The sequence below is a fragment of the Colias philodice genome, chromosome 1, assembly GCF_061535455.1.
Source record: "Colias philodice isolate Cphi_HAF_F1 chromosome 1, ilColPhil1 Martin Lab GWU primary, whole genome shotgun sequence".
Classification (NCBI taxonomy): Eukaryota; Metazoa; Arthropoda; class Insecta; order Lepidoptera; family Pieridae; genus Colias; species Colias philodice.
This window is the reverse complement of record NC_143086.1, coordinates 9748397-9761800: the sequence shown is the minus strand read 5'-3', so window position 1 is coordinate 9761800 and position 13404 is coordinate 9748397. Positions and strand designations below refer to the sequence as shown.

General features: G+C 33.5%; 1 protein-coding gene across 1 annotated transcript; it reads left to right on the top strand.

Moving 5' to 3' along the window:
• Window positions 1–255: 255 nt before the first annotated feature.
• Phyhd1 (Phytanoyl-CoA dioxygenase domain containing 1) lies at window positions 256–13123 on the top strand. Its single transcript, XM_089715097.1, has 6 exons — window positions 256–389; window positions 7755–7895; window positions 10364–10480; window positions 11252–11402; window positions 12009–12242; window positions 12560–13123. The coding sequence occupies exons 1-6, from the start codon at window positions 366–368 to the stop codon at window positions 12745–12747; spliced, it is 855 nt and encodes a 284-aa protein (XP_089571223.1). The 5' UTR covers window positions 256–365; the 3' UTR covers window positions 12748–13123.
• The last annotated feature ends 281 nt before the right edge of the window (window positions 13124–13404 follow it).

Below are 13404 nucleotides of genomic sequence, written 5' to 3'. Positions count from 1 at the left end.
CTGACTAATATTTTTGGGGAATCGGGTGGTCGACTGCTTTCTTATAATATCGTAACACTCATACATTGGTGTTGTATTGATATATACATTTGCTGATTACTCAGTTCCATATGTGTCCAATAGCAACGACACTGAACTTGAAACTCAATATCAAATGCTTACGGTTGAAAATGATATTTCCAATGTCACGGATATAGCACAAAGAATCCCGCGGTGCCGCGTCATCGGGCGCGTGACCCACGTTGTGGAAAGCTGTTCTGTAAACTAGTCTTTAGCTTCATACGTCTCCAACGGTCGTTTCGATATCGCCACCTCAGTTTGTGCGTATAATAATATTTGTTCCCTTGTATGTACACGCTGTCACGATGCACGAGTCAATTAGGAATCAGGTAAGTGACTTTTTTATTAAGTTGAATATGCGTTTGCGACTGCTGATTATAGATATTTATTTATCGATATCACCTAACCTTGTACGGCATATTTTGTTACGATCGTCTAATATTTTTACACAATTTTATAAATGTGTGTCTTCTGTTGTTAAACTGCTTATTATATTTTGTAGTTCGATTTCGCATGATATTTTAAGTGATATTAATTTAATCATTATAAAATACATTTCGTTTATTGTTTGTTTAACTGCCCTCTACTGGATTTTTATCATTAAATTTTAAAATAGGTGTCACTGATACAAAGATGAATGTCAATTAAGCGTAGCGAAATTTTTGTACTGATAATATCAATATAGAACCAAAATAAGAGCATAGAGCAATTTCTTAAGCATTTTGTTTTATTTTCATTAAATAATTTATTTTTAAAGTGAATATACTTACCTATCTATAAAGATACGTAATGTCGTTAACAATAGCATAGATATTCTGTGTCAATAGTTATTATTTTTACTGTATTAATTGTTTTTATAGCGTCAGTAAAATAACATATTATTATTCTCTTAAATTTTCAACTTTCTAATTATCCCAGTTCATGAGACGCCTGCCTGGTGTCAGACGGACAGACAGATAGACAGACAGACAGTGAAGTCTCTGTAATAGTGTTTTTTTACCATTTTGGCACGGAACCCTAAAAATCGTTAGTATGTATGTAGATGATAACGCACGTTTGTTATACAAAACACGCACCTATTCAGGATTTTCCCTGTAGTATTTACATAGAATTTTATTACAACTACTTTGTATCTATTACAACCCCCAAGCACTAGCAACTTGGTTGCTCAAATAATCACATTATCACTGAGCATTGTCAATTTCATAGTTAACATTGTTATCTATTTTTAATTAACTAACTAACTACTTCCAATCCGGTTTTTAAGTGTCGTATTATTCTGATTATATTCAGCATTAAGTATTATTATCGAATGATTATAAGAAACTTGTATAGATTATAAGAAAATAGTGCCATTGTTTATAAGATAAAAGAGCTTTATTCACAATCAAAGTATGACATCTCCCCGAGCATCTATCCCATACACAGTGATCTAAATATACACACATCCGCATTTCTTACATTTTGGTAGAAACACGTCATATTTGCATTACGCACCTTCCCTGAACTCGAAAGAGTGTTCGCAAATTATATCAGTATTTATAGAATTCTTTGTTTCTAAAGCAAATTGATTTCACATGTGTGTAGCAATAGCGACTGTTTGCCAATGTGTAACTAGATTGTGTTGTGAAGGGCACAATCTTTACAATAAACGTAAATTATTATTTGTTTATCTTTGTTAATCATTATAATGATATGTAAGTATCTAAAAATCAAACAAAGTCTTGTAAGAAAGAATACAGTTTTAAAAATAATTTTTCTATCGTTAAGCGGTCCCGAGACCTTCATAACCAATTATACTAAACTAGCTTACCGCCCGCGGCTTCGCCCGCTTTGTCTAAAACCTAATAAATTATATACTAAAACCTTCCTCTTGAATCACTCTATCTATTACAAAAAAATCAAAATCCGTTGCGTAGTTTTAAAGATTTAAGCATACATAAGGACATAGGGACATAGGGACAGAGAAAGCGACTTTGTTTTATACTATGTAGTGATAACATTATTTTATTCTACTCTTATTTTGTAGATTATCTTCTAGAGTTATATAGAATTTCCAAGAGCTCGATATACATATTATTATTTTGAAAGGTCTGCCAAAAATTTTATGTTGAAAAGGAAACTGAAATTGCCGCCAAAACTGTAGGCGAGGTCTATTCATACTGTTCTGAGTTAATGTTTACTTTATGAGCTTATACCTACCTAGGTATAAGCTACCTAGGTAGGTAGCAGGTAGAGATGTTTGTCAATCTGACTAATAATATGACTGTTAATAATATCCAAATTAACTAAAGCAATTCGAGATACCATTAGATAATTCTTACGCATCTTATATTATCTGCAAAAAAATTACACCCCCGGACTGTAGGTAGATATATAGATACATCAACAATCAAACGAAAGAGGACCTTACAGTATTTACTTTTTCACAAAATATAGTCGCGCATAATTAATTACCTCAATACCCCCTCAATGTTATGTTCCTAGAAACCACTCAGTTGAATTTTAATAAAACCAATTTAAATCTCATACGTTGACCGAGTTATAGAGCGATACCGATTATACTTATATTATAAAATAGTGTATTTAGATCAAATTTATTTCATAATGTAGTGTAACCCAATACTCATCTATACTAATATTATAATTTATAAGGCTGAAGAGTTTATTTGTTTGTTTGAACGCGCTAAAGTCAGGAACTACAGCCCCCCTAGTCAAGTGGCTTTCTGTTAGCGTAGCGTTCAATAGAAAAGACTACGAATGTATGAGATTAGCCGCGTCCAGACCGGCTGAGCGCGGCTCGCGAGCCGCGCTCAGACTTCCTGCTCGCGAGCCGTGGCACCAGAGCTATTTGTGAAAAGTTCCGAGCCGCGCTCGCGAGCCAAGGTGAGCCGGTTTGAGCATTCAGTTTATCTCCGTATAACGATGGAAAACCACGTTCTATTAGCTGCTGCGGCGCTTGTGTTGTCTGGATATATCATGAAAAAAAGAAAAAAGAAACAAAAAATCTGGATTAAAAAAGTGTGTGCGTGTAACCTTTACGCGCGATTGAAGTAAAACTTCTTTGGCGTTGACGACATATATCACTGAAATGATTAAATATTAACTTAAATAAATAAATATTATATTATAATTTAATTATATTTATTATTCATGTGCTTTACAAAGATTATTTAAATGTTATATTAATATTATTCATTCGAAACAGGTAATTGAATGTCATCATAATTTCTTACGTACGAAATTATAGGTTTGTGGTAACTATAATGTGAAACATAAATTTTACTCTCTAAATTTGCTACTTTTCTTGAAAATACAGCATCTATCGTTGTACCGAAACGCGTTGTTGAATGAAGTCGAGAAGTATTCATAGATAAATCAAATTTTTCTTCTAAAAAATCAATTAACGGCTGAGATTCCTGAGAGCGAAAATTAACATTAAAATCTCCAGTTAGAATCATCGGTAATTCATGATAATTACTATTTAAAAGTCGAGAACCTTCAATTGTGAAGTGAAGTAATTGCTGATGAATAAATTTTATGATATTTGTCAGGCTAGTATTTGTAGAAATATAAATAACAACGATAATCACAGGTTGGTCATTCGTATTAACACATCGAACCAAGGCGATGTCACCAATTTGTGAAACCTCATCGGAAATTTGTGATAATATAGTTGGTGAAATATTTTGAATTGGTGTTACATTGTTCAGTGTATCTGTAGATGAATGATATACAGCTACTCCACCAGCAGTTGAGTTGGGTCGTTTGTATTGGGTAACGCAATAAAAATTTTCAATAAGAATTTGTTCGTCATTTTTCATCCAAGTTTCGGAAAATAACAGCAATGTGGACCTTTTTAATACTTTATCATTCAGATCAGAAACATGAGCACGTAAACTTTGGCAGTTGAAGGAAAATAGTGTAATGTTACTCTCATTTACAAGGTTATATAATTCTTCCTGTTGTGTTATTAGGCGAGAATTTGAAAGTCTTTCAAATTCACACTGTAAATCAACTATTCCCCCTGGACGCTTTCTTCCATGATAAAATTTGTTGTCATCGGTGTTTGAGACAATGAACAATCCATTTATATCAGTTACTCGTGATAATGCTACATATAACAGCTGCTGACTGTGACTTTTATTGTATTCATAAACGATTTGATCAAAAGTACCACCTTGAGACTTATGTATTGTAAGCGCACAAGCAGATACTAATGGAAAGTGATTTCTCTTTGCAAATATTGTCTTATTTCTATTCATTGGTACAGATGACGATCTTCGTAAAATTGGGACTGCTGTTCTACTAATGTTTAGAGTTTGAATATGATGGGCAGCTTTTTTCCTAATTTTCTTTCCTATCTTACCAGGAAACTCAAGCCATAAGCGTATGATGTTATCACTGTCATCACGTTCAATATACACTAACTTTCCAACACAACCGTTGGCTAAGCCATCAGATACATCAATATTGGTTGTAATAATGTAAAATTTGTTAAGAACTAATATGATTTCATAAGGCGATCCTCCTGTATCAATAACTGACATTTTATGAAATTGTTGGCGTACATAATATGCTTCTTGTTCAACTGAATGACAACCTATATACATATCTGTTGCTATGGATACTACTTTGTCTTCAGCAATATTTAAAATAGATTGATTATAATCCGCAACATGTTTATTTTTATTTTTAATTTACTTATTTTAAAAGTAATAAATAAACAAGTATATTTAGAGATTTTCAAAAAATTTTGCAATTTAAAATAATGTTTTTAAAACTGTTGAATTTTTCATTCACTTTGCTATTCACAATTGATCCGTTTGAAAATTTGAAAATAAATAATCCTAATTGATTATGATATTTGCCACTAGCTGGCGTATAAGTCAAGAAGCGTGTAGTATATGACATATACTTACAACCAATCAGAATTATTATTTTTAAATGGCGGAAACTACGCAGACTATAGTAAGCGTTACTTCCGTCAGAAAAAAAATCTGAGTTACTCCCTAGTCGCGCCTAAAGAAGTTTTACTTCAAAAATTGTACCAAAACCGAAACCAATACGGTTACAGTTTGTTAAAGGAACAGGAACTCGCTTGTTTTTATTTAAATGATCTGGATCTTTCGAATCCCATAACATTTTGAAGCTTCCGTAAAGTTGTATTAAGCGAATACTGTCTTCTTTATCCATTTTTGATTCTGGCTCGCGAGCGTCGTTATGTCCATCCACACCGGGCGAGCAGCTCAGACTGAGCCGCCTTTGAGCATCGCCAAAAACCGACAACGCATGGCTCGGGGCTGAGCGGCGCTCGGCCGAGCCAACGTGCGCCCGAGGAAGCCCGAGCGCCGTCCACACCGGCCGAACTATTGGCTCGCGAGCGGGACTCGCGAGCCGCGCTCGGTCGGTCTGGACGCGGCTATTGACGTAGGCTGTAGATAAACGTATCTACAGGTTACGTCAATCTCATACATTCGTAGTCTATTCTATTGAACGCTACGCTAACAGAAAGCCACTTGACTAGGGGGGCTGGTCCGATTTGAAAAATTCTTTCGGTGTTAGATAGCCCATTTATTCAGGAAGGCTATATATCATCACGCTAAGACCAACAGGAGTGGAGCAATGTGGGTGAAACCGCGGGGCACAGCTATAGTATTAGATAGTATTTTAGTTATTTTTAAAACTTTGTATTGATCCCTACATCTTTACTACTTACCTACTTACCCGTTAATTTTGATGAGTCCTTCTTTATTGATATAAAACACAAAGAAAAATGTTTATAAAACGAAAATAACTATTTAAAACAATATGCTGTATGTCTACATGATAGTATACATATGTAATAATAAATAATTAAATGCTTTATGTAACAATCGAGTTTAGCCTATTTGCTCTACTTTATCGCTAATCTATCTTTAGGTGCAATGATTGCAACACTAGATGTATTGAACACTGCTGATATCTGCTTGTTTGTACAAACCCAGGCTATTTTCAACTTCAATATGCAGTGTTTGCATTTGACAGTGTGAAGGCTATCACCGATGTCACGGTACAATATTTTTCGTTAAACAAACGCGCTCTCTGAAGCGGCGCGGGCGGTCAACAAGCTATTCCTGTTAACACCACTTTATAAGCGAAGTTCGTGCTAGCGTAAATTAATTTATTGCAAAACATTGAAACGGAACGGTCTTATTAAAAACGCAATATCGTGAAAACGCACCGTATACGATACCTACATAATCCTCAATTAACATGCAATTTGCTTTGCATGAACTAACCCCATTTTAAGAGAGCATCGTATGGATAGGTTTCCATATCAACGTATACTAACCACTAGGTTAAGGGTCAGCGATAAAGTATAGCTATTTATTTTAGTGTGTCTTCCCAACTATTAATTGAAGTCCCCGCGTCGTCAATTGAACACAAGCACAAAAATAACGGCGAAAGAAATAGTCACCACGTGGGGGCGGTAGTTAAACTTAGACCATGTGTAAACAATTTCAGTGCGGCTCCCAAATTTTTAACATATATTATATAATATATCTTATGGTCGCATTGTTTTGGTAGAAATCTGTTAATAGATAAAATATATATAATTTGAAACGAGTTTATATAGGTATGTAAATATTGTTTACACTTTGTTTGTGGTTATTATATTACTAGCAATGCCCTGCGGTTTCACACGCATAGATAGCGATATCGTTACAGTGAAAAGTCTACTATAGGTCGGACTATAGGTTTAATTTTTAATCACATGAAAATCACCTTTACCCCGTCCCGCACTAAGGCCTTTTTTTTTGTTTTAGTGGGGAAATCTTTCATAGATACCCACGGCCTCCGGGGGAGGGGCCGTGGGTTATGTCGGATTCCTACCGACCAAAACCCCACTGTGTTCCGTCAAGACGCATATTGGTAGAATTCCTCCGTGACCCCCGCACTACGGCCTGCTCGAACAGTATACCTACTATTTTCTGTAGATTGACACTTTTAAAAATTCGTTATATCTTTTGATTGGAATATCCAATTCTTTTCATTTAAAAAGTATTTTGCTGGTATTGAAACAGTCTATAATAAAACATCATTTAATGGGATAAGGATTAATATATGTGTATGGATAACATGGTTTGATTACTGTCGGCACTTCTATTTACTTTGAAAACGTAAAAAAGTTGTTGTAGTAACATAACTACTGAAGATGGACATATGGTATCGCGGACTTTCTTGTAGATATTGATCCATTCTATAATACCGTAGAACATTTTTTTGTTCTATCTTCAATAGATTCCGCAGCGCACGCGATGACAGAAGTTTTATTGAGGATTTTTTTACACCTTGGGTTACATTATTGCATTTTTGGTAAGGATCTCTAATTTTTTTGAAAATGCAATATAGCCTATGTTGCTCAGTAAAGATGCAGCTTTCTAATGGTGAAAGAATTTTTGAAATCGGTCCAGTAGTTTTTGCGTGAAAACCATACATACATACATACTTACATACATACTTACAAACTTTTCCTCTTTATAATATTAGTATAGATGTACGTTTGGTAAAGATATTAAAAGTACACTCGATAAAATTGTTCGTATTAAAAAATATACGAGAAGAACTGAAGATACCATCCAGCTCTATTGCTGTGAACGTGTAACATAACTATTCACACATTTCCTAAAAGAAATATCTCTTTATTACAGTTAGAACAAGACGGGTACGTCGTGCTCGAGGATTTCCTGAAGCCGGCTGAATGCGACGAGCTGGTAGCAGCGGGCCTGGAAATAACACAACAAATTGATGAAAATTCTCGCAAATCGGTCTTCTCCACGGTCAATAACCAGGTACTATTCATTTTCAACATATCTGTTGTTAACAGATATACTATCCCCACTATTGAAAATCGTCATCCTAAATATTTACTTGTAATTTAAGACTCAACATATTATACTGAATCGATGTACTTGCTATAAAAAATGATCTTAAATGTATCACTGTAAATAGTTGTAATTTTATGATAATATTTTGTTTGCATTAGCAAGATAGGATTCGGAAAATTTATAATGTAGGTACTTACATTTTGTTTTGTATACTATTAATTAATATATATTATTACTAGCGGTACGCCCCGGCTTCGCCCGTGGTACATATTTACGTTTTCTCTACATAAGAACCATCCTCGTACTTCAAGGAATATAATAAAGAAAGAATTATCGAAATCGGTCCACCCGTTCACGCGTGATGCCGTGACCAAGGAAAATGGGTTTCATTTTTATATACATATGTATATAGATTATATTTATTATTATAGTTACTTCACCGTCTATTGTAGGTATATCAATCGCACTTATATGATAATATATATTTTTGAAAATACCAATTTTTTTACTTATATAACAAAATCATTTGGTCCATAATGCCTCTTAGAGCTAGCGCGCAAGAGCAACTTACTTTTGTCTCCGCATCTATTTTGTCTCTCCCATCAACTCTATGGGCAAGTAAGAAAGTGCGCGCACGTAGCGACGCAACTCCCCATAGAGTTGATGGGAGAGACAAAATAGTTGCGGAGACAAAAGTTGCTCTTGCGCGCTAGCTTTTAGAGCCATATAAATTGTGATTAATGGATTCGCTTCGATTTTAATATGTTAAATACCCAGTCTATGATGTTATTGGTTTTGGCTACACTAAAAATATAGAAAACTTTAGTAATAAAATACAGCAGTCCGTGTAAATAATAAAATAGGAAAATTCACCGAGGACCTCACATAAACATTTTTTGTTACATATTTTATCTTATTTCCATCGTCTAAGGAGCATACTAAGTGGATTACACGATAAAAATTGAATTTTAATTTCATAATATAAAATCTCATATTAATGAGCTAATCAACATTTTCATTTATTATTTAATGGGCTTATTAATAAACCATTCCAAATTGCCTTAATTCAATTAGTAAGGTTTTTTAAAACGCTGTTTGTATCATGATTTATATACCTACGAAATGATTTCGCCTGAAATCGCCATCGATACGAATTTAATTGGAAGATAATTAATCTAATTAACTTAAATTTTACGGACGCATATGAAAACAGATTCATTAATATGCTTTTATTAATATTCCACCAACATCAATTAAGTTTTAAAAGCTTTCATAGTCGATAATTGCCGCATTTAAAATGGATTATGTAGGTATATTATTAAACTATATGAAATACACACGTATGTACTTACACACGGTTAATAATATACATTATACATTACTGGAAGACGCCGCAAAATAATTAAAATTCAATGAAATCTAAATAAAATATAATAACACAGAATAAATTAATTCCAATTATGTAGTAAAAGATTTGTTATTACATTAAATATAAAACCTAGTTTTCAATTTGAATTGGTTTGAACAGAATTAAAAATAGGACGTTTTTCAATTAGATACATTAATAAAACCTTGGACCTTGGTAATATTGGTCAATACTTCAATAGGTGAATCGTTTTGATATTTAAAGCAAAGAAATTATTTAATTGTCCTTAAAGTATATCGGTGAATATGCGAAATATAGTTTTTTTTTTCGGAATCTATTTAATACGTGAAATCTTTATATATAAAAATGAATCGCAAAATGTGTTGGTAAGCGCATAACTCGAGAACGGCTAAACCGATTTCGATAATTCTTTTTTTATTATATTCCTTGAAGTACGAGGATGGTTTTTATGTAGAGAAAACGTAAATATGTACCACGGGCGAAGCCGGGGCGGACCGCTAGTCTATAATATAAAAATGAATCCCAAAATGTGTTGGTAAGCGCATAACTTGAGAACGGCTGAACCGATTTCGATAATTCTTTTTTTATTATATTCCTGGAAGTACGAGGATGGTTCTTATGTAGAGAAAACGTAAACATGTACCACGGGCGAAGCCGGGGCGGACCGCTAGTTATTAATAATCTATATTTATTTGTTCCGTACTTTGTATGATTCCATATCTGTGAAAGTCTTCCTAGAAGCCCTTACGCCTTACGCTAACTACGATTGGACTTTATTCAACTAATTCTAACTGGAAGATCTCTCCGTGGCTTTTGATTTTGCTTTGAATATTAAAAATAAATTATCCCTAGAAATAGTACATATTTGCTATGTACTACTAACAAATTGTCCTCTTTTGGAATAGGTACAATAAACTCTATGAAAATATAACAACTGTGTTTATATTATTATTTATTTAAACCCATATATTATTTTACATCTTAGAATATCCAGATATATTAAAGCACTTTCGCATAATTTCTGACAAACAATTTCTCTTTTCAGGAACATAAGGACACGTATTTCTTGGAAAGTAACGATAAAATAAGGTACTTCTTCGAAAGCGACGCTCTCGGAGAAAATGGTGAATTAAAAGTTGATCCCAGTATTTCTCTTAATAAGGTAAGAAAGAAATAGGGTATTATTGTGTAAGTTGTAATAGCAAACCAATGTTTGCATTGTATATTTCTCTATCATACTCATTCCTATGTAGAAATTAAGTAAGAAATAAGCCTTCTGTTTTCTTATTAAGATTTTAGTACAAAATATGGAGTTGAATATAATACTAAATTTTCATAAATTCGTTATTATGATGTAGGTAAAAATAATTTTACCTACTTGTATTACATGACTCCTGCATTTAATTTTAGCAATAACCAACAAATTAACTGCGATGTCATTTTTCAAATAATATACAGAGAATCCGCGCTTTCTGCAGGGCATATCTCGTGTTTAATTTAATTAAATAACACAGATGTGTGTGTAGGAACTAGGAAATCTGATAGGAGTGGTTCTTATTATAATCATACGAAGCGAAATTATAATGAAGAAATTTTTTCATAGAGATAGTCACACCGCGGCGGTATTTTTGACATTCTTCAAAGTAAAAAGAACTAAATATCTATTTTTTTTTGTTGCGACTGTTCTAAATCTTAGTACCTAACGACGGCAAATTACTGCGAAAAAATGCTTAATTTGCTCCTTCAGGTTCTTAAGCGTGGGATTAAAGTAAAATTGAGGTCTAGCAATTGAAATGTGTAATTGGTAACACTCGTTCCTTTTTTTATTTATGAAAAACATATTGCAGAAACGTCTCCTTTGTCTTCGTCCGCTTTTTCTAATATAGTTTAAAATAAGTCACTTTTTAAGGGATAATGTAATGTTAAATTTAAGGTCGGCCATGCTCTCCATCTTCAGCACCCAATCTTCAGATGCTACACCTATAGCGATCGTGTTAAGGCCGTATGTCGCGAACTGGGCTTCAAGGAACCAGCAGTGGTGCAAAGCATGTACATCTATAAGAACCCTGGTGTGGGCGGAGAAGGTGCGTAACCAACTTATTAATCAAGCTCGTATAGTTTTAAAGAATCCAGATTTATAAGAATATGTAAGATTATTATTTTATAATATGTATTCATCAGTTCGCCAATTGATGGTGCACTATTACATACCCCAGTTCTTTCGAAGTAGGTAATCATCGTCTCAAGTTAAATCGACTAAAACTATTCAGCTCCCACACAAATTGCCTACTAACCTTTTGCAGAATAGTACAGTAATTTCTATGATTAGTGTGTGGGCTGGAAATCCTCATCTAACTAGGTACTTATTTAGTTCGTGCAATTTCATCTGCAATTGTGATTCGCAATTCCTCATGAACGATCCTTATATCTACATGAAATGATACATCAATGATCCTTATCTTCTACCTATCCCTGATAGATAGATATTGTCAAGAGGTGCAAATTTTCATATTACTAAATATTTAACATGAAAAAGAACCGAATGTTTTCGCTTCTACCAACACGCCATTTAAAAGATTTCTACTTAATAATCTTTACAGATTTTTTGTATAAAAATATTTAATCGCATCATTCGTTGCGTTTGTGTTGATACTTAGTCAAAATTAATGGTTTATTTTATACTATTTCAGTAATAGCACATCAAGACATAACCTACCTACACACGGAGCCGGTGCCTCCCCTGGGTTTCTGGATTGCCTTGCAAGATTCCACCGTCCAGAACGGTTGCCTTTGGATAGCACCTGGCTCCCACAAATCTGGAGTGCATCGACGATTAATTAAAACGCAGAACAACACTCTCGAGTACGATAAACCGGCTCCAGTATACCCGCAGTCAAGCTTTATACCAGTAGCAGTTACTAAAGGTATAATTATCCGTTTGAAACATGATTATCACAAGGAAAAGCATAACGCCACTTTTTACTTAATATTAGTTTTGATTGTTTGTTTGTCTGAGTTTCATATTTTTAGAGTATGGGGCACATGGATTTCAATCCGAAACCACTGATCGATATTTCTTGAAAATAAAAGTTATTTGTTATTTGCTCTGCTTCAAAACTTTCTTTTTCACATTTGTATCGAATCTAATCTTCCTTAGGTATTGTTTCATGTAAAGGCTTCAATTTAATTTTCACCTAATAGTCTAACATATTATAATATTATCTATGACTCTTCTTTAAAGGTACCTGCATCTTATTGCACGGCAACGTTGTACACAAGAGTGCACACAATAAGTCTGACAAGAGCCGACACGCTTATACATTCCACATCGTCGAGAAGAAAGATAACAACTTCTCTCCTGAAAATTGGCTGCAGGAAGGCAAAGATGCTCCATTCTTTAATATCTATACAACATCTCAAATGGCTTAGTACCATCGTGACCGCAGCACCAAATAATATGTTTTATGTAAATGCAAATATTTTTGTTTATAAGGCTGATAACCATATGATAGTTTAGTAATGCAAGAAAAAATGAAAAAGAAACGAATCGCAAGTTGGCAAAGGAAAACTTTTATTCTGTCTTTGATTTTATATGGCCGAAGAAGATTAGGATCATAGTTCTAGTGTTTAGTGTAAATATTAATAAATAACGTTTTTTAACTAATAGGTTTACATTCAATAATTCTTCGAATCGTATGTCTCAACACCAAATTAAATTATCGTTCAAGAAAAGTATAGAAACAAGGCTAAGTTTACTTACATAAAATAAGCGATTTTTAACTGTCTAGTTTAATATGCGACCTATTAATTCTTAAAGATGGGAATATAACTTTGTAGATATGTGAAGTATTTCTATGCAGTCATATACAGCCTTTTTAACAAATAATGATAATATCATAGTCAGAGCTTTATGTTACCAAAACACCTCCTCCTTTGAATGCGATACCTACATTTTTTATAAAGAATGCCTTCGATAAAACTAAGGCATATTATTTTTTTATTTAGCAAATATTATACATTATTTTCTCAATAATGATGTGATATATCGCTAATAGCGATGTGCGTTGTGATTTTTAAATACTTAAA

What these genes read in the sequence shown, in the direction of transcription:
- Phyhd1 (XM_089715097.1), top strand. Translation starts at nt 366, where the DNA reads ATGCACGAGTCAATTAGGAATCAG. An exon ending in ACGAGTCAATTAGGAATCAG is followed by an intron (nt 390 to 7,754) that starts GTAAGTGACTTT and finishes TCTTTATTACAG; the next exon opens with TTAGAACAAGACGGGTACGT. An exon ending in ACCAGTAGCAGTTACTAAAG is followed by an intron (nt 12,243 to 12,559) that starts GTATAATTATCC and finishes TCTTCTTTAAAG; the next exon opens with GTACCTGCATCTTATTGCAC.